Source organism: Monodelphis domestica, chromosome 4 (assembly GCF_027887165.1).
Source record: "Monodelphis domestica isolate mMonDom1 chromosome 4, mMonDom1.pri, whole genome shotgun sequence".
Taxonomy (NCBI): Eukaryota; Metazoa; Chordata; class Mammalia; order Didelphimorphia; family Didelphidae; genus Monodelphis; species Monodelphis domestica.
The window spans coordinates 439,393,300-439,409,544 of NC_077230.1; the positions used below are offsets into that span (position 1 = coordinate 439,393,300).

Sequence of the window (16,245 nt, forward strand, 5' to 3'; positions counted from 1 at the left end):
CGTAATAGTATTTTCTTAAAAAACCCACTTCTCTGTCAAACCAATCGAATGTTTCTTCTACTACTCAACAAAATGCAGAACTAAATACTCGGTTTGAGTTTATGGAGTAAAGTTTGGGGGAGATCGTAGATTTCATGAGAAACATTAAAAGGGAGTTATGAACATTATAAGTATCTCTGTCCCACCCTTCTCTGGACAATATGACTACTGACACTAACCCTCCTAACCAACCCACTCCTCCCCCTGCCCATGGCCCCTGCCCAACCTGCTCAGCCCCAGTTTCACATCCTGCCCATGCTTCCTATCCCACACCATCCACTCTAACTTCATACCTGCCCATGCTTACCACCCTACCACATCCACCCTAAGTTCACACCCCACCCATACTGACTGCCCTAATGCCTCCACCCTAAGTTCACACCCTACTCATTCCTCCAACCCTAACACCTCTGTATCCTTTCCCCCAGCTAATGACTGTAACAGTTAAAATTTAGGAATATATGGGGAGACTGAGGCAGGTAGAAATTAGTTTCTTTCTGCAAGGAGTATTATATTTTTTAGAGGTTTATTAAAGGTTAAAGATTAAAGAATATACAAGTAAGAAACATGTGCCTAGGCCAGAGGACTAGAAAAAATAACCTCACATCACAGAAGAGACGCGTCTGCTCCAAAAAGGAAGTCCAAAAAAAGAGAGCCCAAAAACCTTTGCCACCAGCTTAAATCCTTCGTCGATCTCAGCCCACCTCAGAATTCCCATGAGATTACAAAGCATTTTGAGGAAGTGGAGCAAAGGCTTGTAGGGATTGTAGTCCTGTATTCAAGTCTATTTTTTACATGACCCTTCTTCCTTTGCCCTTCATTCCCACGCTACCAAATTCACTTCCCATACCCTTCCTACCTCTGATCATTTTGGCACTTTGGGACAATAACAAACCCTCTCCTTCAGTGTGCCCAACCCTTCCCTTTCTCATACCTACCCCATTGAGAATGAATTAAGAAGCCTAGAAACAGAAAAAGGAGTACCATATAATTCAGATCATTTATTCCCTTAAAGGGAAGTTCCAACTTGTAATAAAAGTGGAAACTTGGTATCTGTAAGACACCACACACCTGAAGATTTAAATAAATTCAAGGAAGATCTTCTATCATTTGAGGAAGAACCAATATTAATTATAAAAAATATTGGAGAACATATTCAGAACTTTTGAACCAACTTGGATGGATGTTGAAAATGTATTAGAAAAGTTTCTGACACAATGAGAGAAAAATAATGTCATCTCTCTGGCTAATCAGAAGTGAGGTAGGAAAGGACATTATTGGACAACTGAAGATCCACATTGGAATCCCAATGTTGAACTAGATCATACAAAACTAAACCAGCCCAGAGAAGCCTTATTGACAGCCATGAGAGTGTGCTCATATAGAGCTGAGAAATGGTCAAAATTTGAAAGAACCTGAGAAGAAATTGATGAGATCCCCCCTCCCAGTTTATTGGCAGACTTATTGATGTAGGGAATATATATATATATATATATATATATATATATATATATATATATATATATATATATATATATATATATATATATATGGACCTTGATTTATCCAGAGACATTAGGCAAATGCGTAGGCAATTCATTGAGAATTGTTGTTCAGTAGTAAAAGACTACTTTAAAACTAGCTGTCCTAATTGGGACTCTATGGACCTCAAAGAATTGAGGAGAGTAGCAACCTATGTTTATGAGGGTCGTGTAAAAAGAGCTGAGGAAGGCAATACGTTAGTGGAAGACTTAAAGAAAGAAATTGAAATGATAAAGAGGCAAATGAAAAATAAGGGAGAGACCATAGCCCCCTTTCAGGAATCTACAATAAATCAGTAACCTGTCACTTCTGTGAGAAGAAGGGCCACCAAATGATAGAATGCAGAACTTTTTTCAAGATGATCAGAAGGAATACGCAGTTTAATAACAAGTTTAAGAATAATAACTGTAGAAATGACTATGATAATAATCATAGAAACCACGATTACAGAAATAACTATAATGACTATAGAAATAGAAACTTTAGAAATCAAAATGGTAGAAATAGAAATTGGGAAAATAATAGCAGTGCTCCAAATGAAGAAAATGATAATACCCAACAAAAATATATAAAAAATGGTGTTCATACAAAAAATAATTGAGTTGCTAATGCCCCTCAGAGGGGTGCCTTTCAGGGGAGTGCCCAAGGAACATCCTCAAAACAATGAAGGTGTCTGGGGGGGGGAGGGAATAGGGCATAGGAATCAGAGGATACAACCTTTGATTTTCCAGACCCTGATGTCCTATTACTGGTTGTCCCTATCCACTGCCCTCCCCATACTAATGAACCCTATAATACCTTAAAGGTGAGTAACACCTATTATGATTGTCTTTTAGACACTAGAGCTCTCAGGTCTGTATTAAAGAGTATACCTCATTTAAATTGTTATTCTGTTTATTCACAAACTGTAGCAGGAATATCAGAAATACCCCCAGATTTAGAAAACTTCCCCCAGAAGGGTGTCTGTAGGACCCCTAGAGGTACAACATTCCTTCCATTTGATGCCTGACTTCCCTTTAAATTTGCTGGGGAGAGACCTTCTATGCAAACTCAGAGCCACAATAACTTGCTCCCCAGATGGTTCCTTATCATTGGAAGTACCAGAGGAATTTTTAAATTTAGTCCCTATAATTCTCTCAGAGAGCCAGGAGTCAAAAGAGCCTCTCACTTTTGTAATACCTGCAGATATACCAGAGGCTCTTTGAGCCACATCTTCTACTGATGTAGACTTACTTAAATCTGCTGTTCCTGTGCAGATGAAAACTAAATCTAGCCCACCTCCTTCCATTCCTAAGTATCCCCTCTCAAAAGAAGCAATTGAGGGAATTACCCCAGTTATTAACTCATTAATTAATCAGGGAATAATAATCCCTTATAAATCTGAATACAACACTCCCATCCTGCCAGTTAAAAAACCAAAAAGGGGGCCGATGGCAAGCACCTCTATAGACTCGTACAGGATCTGAGAGCAGTAAATAATCATTTTATAAAGAGATACTCTGTGGTTTCCATCATTAATATTATTATTTCCTCTATTCCTAGCATAGATGCATACTTTACAGTAGTAGACTTGTGCTCAGCTTTCTTTTCCATACCTATACATAAGAACTCCAGGCATATTTTTGCTTTCACCTGGAGGGGCTCATAATATACATGGAGTCTTCTTCCCCCAGGGTTATGTGGAAAGCCCGAGTTCATTTGCAAAAACTTGAACCAAGACACAGATAATAAAACATTTAAAAATAGCAAATTAATCAAATATGTAGATGATCTACTCTTGGCTTCAACAGACACAGAAACATGTCAGGAAGATAGTAAACACCTTCTTTTGGAATTGCACAAAAGAGGACATACGATCTCGAAGGATAAGTTTCAGCGGTATCTCCCTAAATTAGAATATCGGGGTTCATCCTGACTGCGGGTGCTCACTATATTTCTCCAAAACGAATTGAAAATATTCAATATTTAAGCACTCTTACTACTAAGAAACAGTTGAGAGAAATTTTAGGAGCAATAGAGTTTTGCAGACAATGGATTCCTTGCTATGGGGAAATTACTAAACCCCTTATAGCACTAACAAAGGATTCGGGCCCTGAACCCCTCAAAGTAGAGCCTGAACACTTGTCAGCCCTATCAAATCTAGAAATGCTATCCTGTCTGCCCCTCCTCTAAGCATCTCAGATTACAACAAGCCATTTACTTTGTATGTGCATGAGCAAAGAGGAGTAGCTTCAAGTGTTTTAACTCAGATTTTGGGGTCTTCTCAATGCCCAATTGCTTATTATTCTGCCCAACTGGACCCAGTAGCATCAGGAGCACCACCATATCTTAGAGGAGTAGCTGCTACCACCTTACTAGTGACAAAAACTGTTGATCTAGTATTAGTATGTCTATTAACAATTATATACCCACATGAGTTAGAAGCATTGTTGCTAAGACATAGAACATAGGCATTCTCGGATCCACGAATTACAAGGTATAAAATAACCTTGTTAAATAGTGAAAACATTACCTTGAAATGCTGTACAACCCTTAACCCTGCCACCTTGCTTCCAGATTTACCAACTTCAGGAGAACCATTACACAATTTTAAAACGTTAGTGTCCATGGCAGAAAAGCCTTGAGGTAATCTCTTGGACACTCCCTTTGACAATGCAGATATGATTTTATTTACCGATGGTTCCTCTTTAATGAGGGATGGTATATGCTTCACTGGAGCTGCTGTAGTCTCAGAATTTGCCGCTGAGTGGTCAGCTTCAATACATTCTAATATTAGCGCTCAATGAGCAGAACTCATAGCTCTGAAGCACGCTTGTATAATTTCCAAGCATGAAAAGGCAACAATTTATATGGATTCTAGATATACTTTTGGCATTTGTTGCTCAGTCAGAATGCTATGGCTCCAGAGAGGATTTTTAACCTCAGGTGGGAAATATATAGCTTATGCAGAAATTATTAATGAAGTACTTTCTGCTCTCCAGCTGCCTGAAGCCCTAGCTGTGGTTCATTTCTCTGCCCATACAGGTGCCTCTGACCCTGTCTCTAGGGGAAATGACCGAGCAGATGCTGTTGTGCAGCCAAAGAAAGGCCTGAATTAATTTTAACATTAATACCCACTGATGATTTAAATTTATCACTTTCCTATAATGAAAAGGAAGTGGAAAAATGGAAGCAAAAATTCAAAGCAAAACAGATTAATGAAGTATGGGTGTCATCTGAAGGAAAACCCCTGCTCCCTAGAAGTTTCTATCACCAAATTTAGCAGTTTATTCATAAAAATGGTCACTTTGGTACCCAGGGCATCATGGACTCTGTTAAGAGAATATGGATAGCCCCTGGTATAACTACTATAGCCTCTAAAGTGTGTTCAGCTTGCTCTAACTTCCAAGCATATAATCAATATGCCTTTCATGGCAAAGCCTTTGGTGGGCATCCTCTGGTTTAAATACCCTTTGAGCATCTAGAGATAGATTTCATAACAAAGCCAAAGGCTGGAGGTTATAAATTTTTTCTAGTCATTGTAAATCAACTGATCAGATGGCTGGAAGCATTTCCTGTGACCTGAGCCACGGAGGCTTTTTTTGCTAAGGTACTTTTAAAGGAAATTATTCTTCTCTTTGGCCTTCCAGCATGTATTGATTCAGATAGAGGAAGTCATTTTACTGATTCTGTCTTAAATCAGATATATTCTTGCTTAGGGATAACTTCCAAATTCCATGTTCCATATCATCCCCAGAGCTCAGGCCAAGTGGAAAGGATGAACAGAACTTAAAACTATGATTGGAAAATAATGCACTGAGACACATTTAAAATGGCCTGAAATTCTCCCTCTGGCCCTATTTTATTTTAGAAGTAGGCCTAGAGGAGACCAAAACATCTCACCATTTGAGATGATCTTTGGACATCCGCCTATACAAGCTAAACCTTTTTCCCCTGCATATATATCACTATTAGGGGGGAAATACTACTGTTGCTTCCTATATCCAGGAATTACAGCACAAACTGTGTGAACTTAATGAATCCAGATCTGCAGTACAAGCTGGACCTCTAGACTTTTCTCTTCATGACCTGAACTCAAGAGACAAAGTGTATATTAAGAATTTCAAGTGTACTGGAGCAACTCAGCCTTCTTGGGAAGGACCATTCCAAATATTGTTAACTACTCCAACATCTATAAAGGTTGGAGAGAAGGACTCTTGGATTCATTGCTCACATGTGAAGAAAGCACCTTCTGTTGAGACTGATTGACTACATCCTATTGCATGCACTGGAAATAATAATCCATAGACAAGTTGATGCTGTTTTTCAAGAACACATTGAATTCTTGATTTTTTTCTTTTTCCCTCTTTTTTTGCTTTTCTTTTAAATAAGAATTAGAAAAATTAGAATATCTGATTTTTTCCTTTATTCTCATTTCTTGTACTAAGGGCACATACAATTAATATTATTTTTGTAGTAATATAAGTTTAATTATAAATATATATGTATACATATATACATATATGTATATATATATATATATATATATATGCTTGCTATAATATCAATGCATACCCAAAAAGCTTTAAACTATGGGAACCTGCCATTTATTGATAAAATGTTATGGGACTGAGATTAATGTTTGTGTCTGATTCTAGAAAATGGGATAAAAGCAAGGAGCACAGACTTAACCTGAATAGTGGTGGAAAAAAAGCACACATGAAAAAGTAGTGTGAGACTCAAGGTTGTGATGCTTGACATATGTTAAGTCATAGGACTTCCTTGTATCTACATTTTTTGTGAAGTACTCATACAAGTACAAAGTTTGACTAACGTGCTGGCTCCTTATATCCTTAAGAATGACAAAAATCAGACCAGGGAATGACACTTCCCTATCAAAATAGGTTTCTAGTTCCTTTTTTTCTTATATTATGGCAAATTTCTGTAGCCTTTGCTGCAAATGGCTAAGTGAACTATTACTATATTCTGTCCTACAGACTTGTGGTATAGAAATTACTTTAAATTGGACCTATACAAGGGCCTATTTTGAATTTTTTATTATGTTTTTGGTTGTGTTTTTGTCTTTTTTTGATAATTGACTCATATACCCCCATAACTCTATATTGCATCCTGAACTGAACTGGATGTTTTTTTTTAACACCCACTTCAAGGGGGGATTGTATTTTAATATAAATCCAAGATTTTGACTTTTTGTTCAAGAAAGATCTTCTAGGAAAAAGCTTGGTAACTCCTAAATCAAGAGAATATCTGGATAATGAGCTGTTGCGGAAAGATGCCAGAAAACCTACTACATCAAGAAGATCCAGAACAAATTGTGGGTGTGGTTGAGTGAACTGAAGTTTTATTGACCATTTATTTGTAAATGTATACTTTTATGCCAAAAGGACTGCCCCTAATTTGGCTTTCTGTCAATGTGCCTAGTAAAACATTGGTTTTGCTTTCTTTCTTTTCTATTCCTCCCGAACTACTGTAATTTCCTCTTATAAAATTGAATATTGTATACATCTGTACTTAGAAGTGCTTTAGGACTACAAGATGATTCTTTTAAATGATGAATGGGGAGACTAGGTACCCAATGATCATCAGGGGGGTTGTGAATCTTAAAACTACTCAGACTCTACTTCAGAAGATTTGATTAAGCTATTCCCATTTTTAACAATGGAGGTACTTGATTGGGAATGTATTGAGAACTTTTAAAATTACTCCACCCTACTCAGACAATGCCTTAGGGGAAGATAAAGTTGCAAACTCCTGATTGAACAATGAAAAATCCCTAACTCATACCTTATAGTAAAGCTAGAACCTTAAGGTAGGTCTATTTTTAGATATAATACAAAAGGATGCTAAGTATCTATAAAGGTTAAATTAATCACTAAAAGGTCAAGCAACTTACAAAAGACAAGCTTAACAAAAAAGGTGTGAAGTACTCAGTAGATTTAATCTAACCAGAGAAGGTGAGAACAAAAGAAGATGAGAATTAAGAATGGGCAGTCCTGGGGAAAAGCATCTACTGTGATTGGTAGATGTGAAAATTTAGGGGAGGTGGCATAAGAGAAAATTTCTTTAAATGGAGAAGGCTCTTCAGGTAATTGAGTTAGTTGGATTTAATTGGAGTTGGAGTTCGAAGTTGGAGTTAATTGCAATTTGGAATACTGGAGCTTGCTTAGAGATGATCTTGTGGTGAGTGATAAAGACTGACTCGCTCTCCCTTAGACTCAGGCCTAGGCCATTTTGACCTAGGCCCTTTCTACTATTTTCTCTCTCTCTCTCTCTCTCTCTCTCTCTCTCTCTCTCTCTCTCTCTCTCTCTCTCTCTCTCTCTCTCTCTCTCTCTCTCTCTCTCTCTCTCTCTCTCTCTCTTTTTCTTCCCTTAATTCCTTTAATTCCTTCATTTATATTAATTAAAATCTCCATAAATCCCAGATTACTTGGGTATTTTCATATTTGTGAATTTCCCATGGCAACCACTTATTTTTTATTTTAAGTCAAAACACTAAAATTATCCTTTACAGTTTGGCTAAAACCTTTACAGTTTGACATTTACAGTTTTTAATATTAACAGTGTTGGCAACCATATTTTGCCGGTTACACAGAAGCCAGTAGGACAGAATGCTATATTTCACTTACCCATTTTCAGCCAAGTCTATAGGAAGTTGCCATACTATAAGAAGGAAAGGAAATAGACTTCTATTTTGATAGGGAAGCATCATTTCCTGGTCTGATTTTTAGTCATTCTCAGGGATATAGGGAGCCAGCATGATAGTCCAATTTTGGTACTTGTAGGAGTACTTCATAAAGAGTGCAGATACAAGGAAGTCCTATGACTTAATGTATGTCAAGCATTGCAACCTTGAGTTCACATTAGTATTTCCTGTGTGCTCTTTTGGCACTATTCAGGTTAAGTCTGTGCTCCTTGTTTTTATCCCATTTCCTGGAATCTGACACAAACATTAATCATAGTCCCATAACAATTTATCAATAAATGGCAGGTTCCCACAATTTAAATCTTTGGGGTATATAGTGATATTATAGCATATGCATATATATGTATATATATATATATATATATATATATATATAACTTATATTACTGCAGAGAGAGAGAAAGCATTTTAATTGTATGTACATTTAGTAGAAGAAATGAGAAGAAGGGGGAAAATAAAATCCCAAAGAAAAGCAATAATAAAAAAAATAAGGTAAAAAGCAAAGATATGCCTGGAGTTCTCATGTATGGGTATGGAAAAGAAGGCTGTGCACAAGTCTACTACTGTGAAGTATGTATCTGTGCTAGGAATAGAAGAAATAATAGTATTGATGTTGGAAACTATGGCGTGTCTCTTTATAACGTGATTGCTTACAGCCCTCAAATCCTGTATGAATCTCTAGAGGTGCTTGCCATTGGCCCTCTTTTTGGTTTTTTAATGGGAAGCATGAGTGTGTTGTATTCAGATTTATAAGGGATTATTATTCCCTGATCAATTAATGAGTTAATAACTGGGGTAATTCTCTCAATTGTCTCTTTTGAGAGGGGATACTTAGGAATGGAAGGAGGTGGGCTAGATTTAGTTTTTATCTGCACAGGAACAGCTGATTTAAGTAAGCCTACATCAGTAGAAGATGTGACCCAAAGAGACTCTGGTATAACTTCAGGTATTGCAAAGGTGAGATGCTCTTTTTCCTGCTGGCTCTCTGAGGGAATTACAGGGAGTAAATTTAAAGATTCCTCCAGTACTTCCAATGATAAGGAACCATCTGAGGAGCAAGTTATTGTGGCTCTGAGTTTGCATAGAAGGTCCCTCCCTAGCAAATTTAAAGGGGAGATAGGCATCAAAAGGAAGGAATGTTGTACCTCTAGGGGTCCTACAGACACCATTCTAGGGGGAAGTTTTCTAACTCTTTGGGTTACTCCTGTTACTCACATTGCATTCTCTGAGCCAACAGAATAACATTGTAAATCAGGTGTTCTCTTTAATACAGACCAGGAAACTCCAGTGTCTAAAAGACAATCAGAATAGGTGTTACCTACCTTTAAAGTAACATGGGGTTCATTATTGGGGGGGGTAGTGGATAGGGACAATGGGTAGTAGGACATCAGGATCTGGAAAATCAAAGGTTGTCTCCTCTGATTCTTGTGCTCCAGCCCCCCCCCAACACCTTCATTGTGTTTGGGAATTTCCTTGGGCACCCCCTGAAGTGCACCACCTTGAGGGACATTAGAACCTTGAGTATTTTTTGGACAAGCACCACTTAAGTTATATTTTTGTGGAGTCATTTGATTTGAATTATCATTTTCCCAATATCTATTCCTATAGTCATCATTCCTAAAGTTGTAGTTTGCATTGTCATAATTATAGTTATTTCTATAATTATCACTTCTGTAGTTATTATTAAACTATTTAATCCTTCCAATATTCTTGAGAAAAACTCTATACTATACAATTCTGTGGCCCTTCTTCCATAGAAGTGGCAGGTATTGGATTGATAATTAGATTTCAGGAGAGGGGCAAGTGTCATTGGTTCATTATCATGCCCATTTTCTATTTTAGCTACCTTATCTTTTAAACATTTCGTTTCTTTCTTCATTTCCTCTATTACATCATTATTTTCTTCTTCCTTTTCTGTGTTTCCCTTTAAAACATATATAGATGTTTTTCACAATTCTTCAAGGTCCATCTCTGGCCACCTTGGACAATGTGTTCTAAAATAATTCTTAATTGCTTTGCAAGAATTATTGACAAAGATCCTTCTTACTTATCTTAAGCTATTCTCTTTATTTAGATCCAGGTATCTGTCCCCAAACTTGATTATTCTATCCATGAATCTGGAGTGTGTTTCTTCCTCCTTTTGTTTAATTTTTTCTAGTTCCATCCACTTATCTGTACTGTCTGCACATTCCCTCATTTCTGTAAGGATGGCCTCTCTACAACAGTATAGTTGTAGATAATCCTCAGCTTTGTTATAGTCCCATTCAGGATCCTGAGTTGGCCAATGTGCTGCATTGTACCCCCAGGTTTTGTTGACATGAGTAATTATTTTATTTTTCTCATGTTCAGTTAAAAAAGCCTATAGCAAGTTTTCAACATCTTTGTAAGATGGATTATATTGAAAAATATATCTGTCATCTTTTTTCATTACCAGAAAGGGATTTTGTTCATATGTGGGAATATTTCGTGTAAATTCATTTATTTCTTGGGGTTTAAACAGCATATTGTGCCTTAAAGTCACCACGTCCCCATTCTGTCCTATTTCATGTACTTCTCTTCGAGGATATAGGCCTCTAGTTGAATTTTTTACCTGTGGGTCAGTTTGACTAGGACGAGTTTCTCTAGTAGGATGATATCTCTTTTGTTCTGGAATTTGGTTTTGTGTAAGAGAAGGAACAGGAGCAACTGGGATTGCAGGGGAAGGGTTATGGGGATTAAATTCATCCAAGAGTTACTGACCATGAAAAAGCCAGTCTGTTAGCTGAGCTATAGGGAAGGTGTTTTCCATCTCTATTTCGGGGAAGGAAATTTCCTCATTCAAAGGTTCAGAAACAGGTCTGTTTCTGGTAGAGTGGATGTTTGACAATTGATCCTGTAAGAAACATTTTAGATCTTCTAATTGGGCTTGCATTTCATCCTCAATTTTTAGCCTCTCTAAACACAGTGCTGAGGAGTACAAAAGTGATATTACCTAATAATATAAAAAACTGAAGGTATGCTGTATTCCTCAATGTCCCTAATTCTTTGACTGCCATATAAATGTCGAAGAATGTAGTATTCGTTTATATATATATATATATATGCATATATATATATATAGTAATTATTTTTCTAACAGTCTTCTCAAAATGTGTGGGGAGCAGGACAAAGCCAAAACTTTCTACAGTTTTTTTCCACTCCCAATCTAGGCAGTTGTTCCCTAAGGGAAAGGAGATTTAGAACGGCTTTCCCAGCCAGGACCTTAGGGCCCTGTTGCTAACATTTAAAACAGCTGTGTTCTATCTAATTTAAGGAGAGAGGGAAAAAAGAAAAAAAATCCAAATTTACTTACCTGTATAGCTGATCAAAATAAGGTATTAAGGAAAAATAGTCAGAGTAGAAAAAAAGTTTAGGAAAGTTAAGAAGATTGAGGGTATTTTATCACACCGATGTGGGCAGCCAAACTGTAAAGGGTGAAAATTATGGTTGAGACTGAAAAAATCTAAATTTCAATGGTCACCAAGGGAAATCCCAAATAATAAAATACCCAAGTCAGCTGCCAAATTTTTATGGTGATTTAATTACAACAGGAGGAAGAAAATTTTAGAGGGAGAGAAAGTGAGAGGGAGAGAAGGAAAGGAGTTTATTTCAGAACCACTCTGGCTCAGGCTGAGCCAAAGCAGGCATTAAGGCCTTGGAAAGCCAAGGCAGAGAAAAGGGGTCAGTCCTTATCACTCATGTGACTGGTCTGAAGGAAAACTGTCTGCGGGGCTCCTCCAACTCAAGCTCCAGGATCGAACTGAACTCTAGCCCTCTCCACAGGAAGTCATGAGAACTCAGTCACAAGGCTGTTCTCTATGTCACTTCCTCTGTCTCACATGTGCCAATGGTGGCTCAGGCTTGACTTAGGACTGCCCAGAGTTCTGTCTTTTTTTTTTTTGCACATGTCTCTTGAAGGCCATTTTCTCAGATAATTAAATCTTGAGTTTAATGCAGACCTTTAAAATCTTGTTACATTGAGTAGTGTGGAGAATTTGGGTTTCCAAGACCTGATTCTGTTATTCCAAGTATCTCTATTTTGATTGATCAGGAAATAGCTAAATCCGATCTTCTAAAGAATGGTCTGATTAGGGTGGAATAGTTTTGAAATTCTCACAGGGTGGGAAGTCAGATTGTAGGTACAAAGGGAAGAAGACAGAAAGGATGAGAGTTAGTGGGGAAGGATGGGGGTGGTGTAGGCATGTTTGTAGACAGAAGAGATTGAAAATAAGATATTGAGGAATAGCAAAGTGGCAGATACTTTCTAGTTGTGTGACCCTGGACAAGTCACTTAACCCCCACTGCCTAGCCATTACACAGTATTGATTCTAAGATAGAAGGTAAGAGTTCAAAACCAAAACCAAGGAAATAAAGAAAATAAATGATAGAAGGTGGATAAATGGCAGTGAGCAATTTCTTGGAAGAGGTGAGATGGCATGGGATTGCATGAGCAGGCAGAGGGGTTGGGCTGGTTCAGGAGTAAGGCCACTTCATCATGGAAGACAGGTGTGAAGGAGAGGAGGATAGCCAAAGACCCTTGAGTGATAGGAGGTGAGGAAGATGAGAGAAGGGCAACTCACATGATGTTCTCAATTATTTTGGGTACAATAAGAAGCCAAGGTCTCTGCTGAGAGAGAGGCACAGTGTTTAGCACATAGTAGGTGCTTACATAATGACTGTTGAAATAAACTGAAATGGCTTCTCTGAGAGTGTCTTCTGGGTTTCAGCTTCCATCTATGAAGGTTGGAGGTGGCTGGAGGAAGCCTCAGAGTCAGAGCCCTGATTCTCAAATTCTTGGGGGTGGTGGAGAGGGAGTTCAAGACCCAAACTTTTCAACCCCCTGCTTGGAGTCTAACCAAGATCCTAGAGCAATCTAGCCAATTCTCTACAAAGTTGCCTAGAGAAGGTCTGAGACTCCTGTCATCTCAGACACACACACACACACACACACAATCCCACATCCAAACACATACAAGCATGTACTAATGAAAAGAGAATCAGCGAGAAACACAGAGATCTGCCATCTCACTTCCAAAAACCCTGGAAAGACATATATGAATGAAGGAAAAAGCATTTATTACATGCTTACTCTATGCTAACACTAAGAATGTAAAGTCTGCCAACAAGGAGCTTATATTATGGTGGAGAAGACTACACACAGAGGAATGGTGGCCATTTTGGTCCAGTAGGCTACAGAAATGGTGAGGGGGCCATAAAGGAATAGATTGACACAGTCCATCCATGAACAGTGGCAGAAGTGATTTCTTCATGGTTCATGGTCCCACAATAGGATGAGGGAGAGGAAGGATAGGTTGCTGGTTTTCAAGCTGTTGAAAATAAAGTTGTGACCAGAGAGGAGGAAGTGAAGAGGAGCAGAGGGGTTGGGGTTTTCCTTCAGTGATGGTCTGGGAGAGGCAGCCCCCAATCAGGAGAAGAGCCCAGGTCAGGAGGTCCTTCAGGACAGTCTCTGGTGTGGGAGGCTGAGGAGGAGCTTGTGGAGGAGGTTGCTGAATGGGGGCCATGGGAACATGGTGCTGGAGGGCAGGGTTGTGGCCTAGAAGGAGCACAGGACTTGTAAGACTGAAAGACCAAAGACCTAAGGATTTCCCAGGGCTCATGTCAGCATGTTGTTAGGCGACCCTCTGGTACCAAAGGAAGGGGGTTTCCTCATGGAATGGTTGGGAGTCACGTCTGGCCAGGAAGTGAAGGCCCATGGGGTTGGAGTTTCAGTCCTTGAAGACTGAATGATGTATGAAGGGGCTTAGTCAGGTGCAAGAGGACAGAGCCAAATCTCCCCCACCCCAAGCCCCCAGGATAACCCAGAGCATCCCTAAGCATGTGGGCTGGGCCAAGCACTGTTACACAGACACATAGTGTCCTGCAAGGCTGGAAGAGAGTCCAAGAAGGGCCCTTGATGACCACTGGACGTGCCCCCTGATATTCTGGGGGTTAGGGCCAAGAGCCACCTTACTCATTGACCTTCTTCTCTCCCAGGACTCCTGAAACCTGTCCTCTTTGCTGAACCAAGTACTGTAGTTGCACCAGGCACCAATGTGACTCTCCATTGCTTAGCATTGCAATGGACTTCTCGGGAATTTTTATTCACTCTGTCGAAGGCTGGGAGCCTTGGATATCCTCACCCAGACAAGACAGGGTCAGAGGCTAGGTTTTCCCTGCCATCTGTGAAGGTCAGAGATGCTGGGAGCTACAGCTGTTTTTACTCTGAGAGGAGACCCGCAAAGGGGAAGTCAGAGACCAGTGAAACCGTGGACTTGGTGGTCACAGGTAAGAAGATGATGACTCAGAGGGGGTCTGGGGTCAAGACTGCTCTCTCCTTCCCAAACACAAATGGCCCCACAGAGGCAAAACCATCATGTGGAGGGAGCCAGCTGAGCTCCAAGAACACTTCAAGATCAGTGGGTGAAGGAGATGAGATCTGCCTACTCCAGTTGAAATGGAGGAATGGGACGTGAGAGTAGAAATAGAATAGAATCCCAGGGAAGCTGAGCTGGAAAGGGCCTTCCAGTTCAGATGACAAGTTCTTCAGTCCTAAACAAACAACATGAATCACAGAGAAGGGGATAAGGTTGGCCAAGGTCACCGAGCAAGGGAGGGACTGAGCCAGGACTGGCATCAAGGCTCCTGGACTTCCAAGTCATGCTCTGAGCCTTGGTCATAGGATGGACTCCAGGCCTGCCTGTGGTTCCCCTAGACAGAAGGTGGGAAGAAGGGAAGACACTGGAATCTTTCTATTAAAGCCTCCCCCCTCTGAGTCCACCTCTAGAATGGATGGGGAGGTGGGAGAACCTTGACCTAAGAGGGTCTCTTTCTTAGATTCATAGCACCAGAGCTGGAAGGGAACTTAGTGGCCCTGCTGTCCAATGTCCTCCTGGGAAAATGAGAAGTTCTGGATGTCCCCCAAGTCACAGAGAAGGGGCAGAGCTTGGCGTGAAGCCCAGATGCTCCCCCTCCAATGCAGCCCTTTCCCCATGGCGCCATGCTCAGGGCTGGAAGGCCTGGTAGACTTTGTTAGTGCAGCTCCCTGAATTGAGAAACGATGAGGCATTGGGGGCCCGGAGAGGGACTGGCCATTTCCCGATCACACCGTTGAGTAGGGACAGAGATGAGCCTCCAACACAGACATTCTGTGCCTGGTCTGGTGGGATTTGGGGTTTTTTGGTTTGCTTTGTCCGTTTTTCTTCCAGGATCTCTTCCTCAGCCCTCCCTCCAGGCCTTGCCTAGTGCTAAGGTGTCCCTCAATGGAACGGTGACCCTGAGGTGTGTCCTGCCAGTGAAACCATCCCTTGGAAGTGTGATGTTTATGTGGCTGAAGGCAGGGACCCCAGAACCCCTAGGACAATCCCTCCAGCAATCCCAGAGATGGGCTAATTTTACCCTCCCGTCTGTGACAGTCCAGGATGCAGGGAGCTTCAGATGTGTTTACTATGAGAAGACAGTCCAGCCTCGGGCCTCAGAGCCCAGTGAGCCTCTCAACGTCTGTGTGACAGGTGAGAAGGGCACCAGGCTCCAGACCCCGAGCTGAGGGACGGGGAGTCTCCCAGGGAGGTTGGAGAGTGTTCTTGCTTGGAGCGAGGGCAGAGGGCTCCTGGGGGGAGACATGTGGGGATGTAAGAAGGGCTCCCCTCCCTGACACTGGCAGGGATCAGATGAAGGCCCTCTTGGGCCAGGGAAATCCAGTGAAAGGCAGATTCCAGGAGCAGAGAGAGAGAGAGAGAGAACAGAGACTTGGAACATGGCTGGGGCTTCTGCCCTGGTGGTCAGCACGGACATCCCTTTGACTGGACTCTGCGGGAGTCCAACCTGTGCTTGTGCCTTGGCTTCCAGACTCCCTGACCAGGCCCTCCCTGACAGTCGAGCCGAGCTCCAGCGTTTCTCTGGGAGAAAAGATGACGTTGTAGTGCCAGTCAGCATCGTGTGGCACC

The 16,245-nt window shown here is 40.6% G+C and overlaps 1 protein-coding gene across 1 annotated transcript; it reads left to right on the forward strand.

The window, feature by feature from the left end:
- The first annotated feature begins 6,853 nt into the window (after positions 1–6,853).
- On the forward strand, positions 6,854–15,845 carry LOC103094287 (T-cell-interacting, activating receptor on myeloid cells protein 1-like). Its single transcript, XM_056826267.1, has 3 exons — positions 6,854–6,899; positions 14,297–14,587; positions 15,508–15,845. Exons 1-3 carry the CDS (start codon positions 6,854–6,856, stop codon positions 15,843–15,845), a joined length of 675 nt encoding a protein of 224 aa, XP_056682245.1.
- The last annotated feature ends 400 nt before the right edge of the window (positions 15,846–16,245 follow it).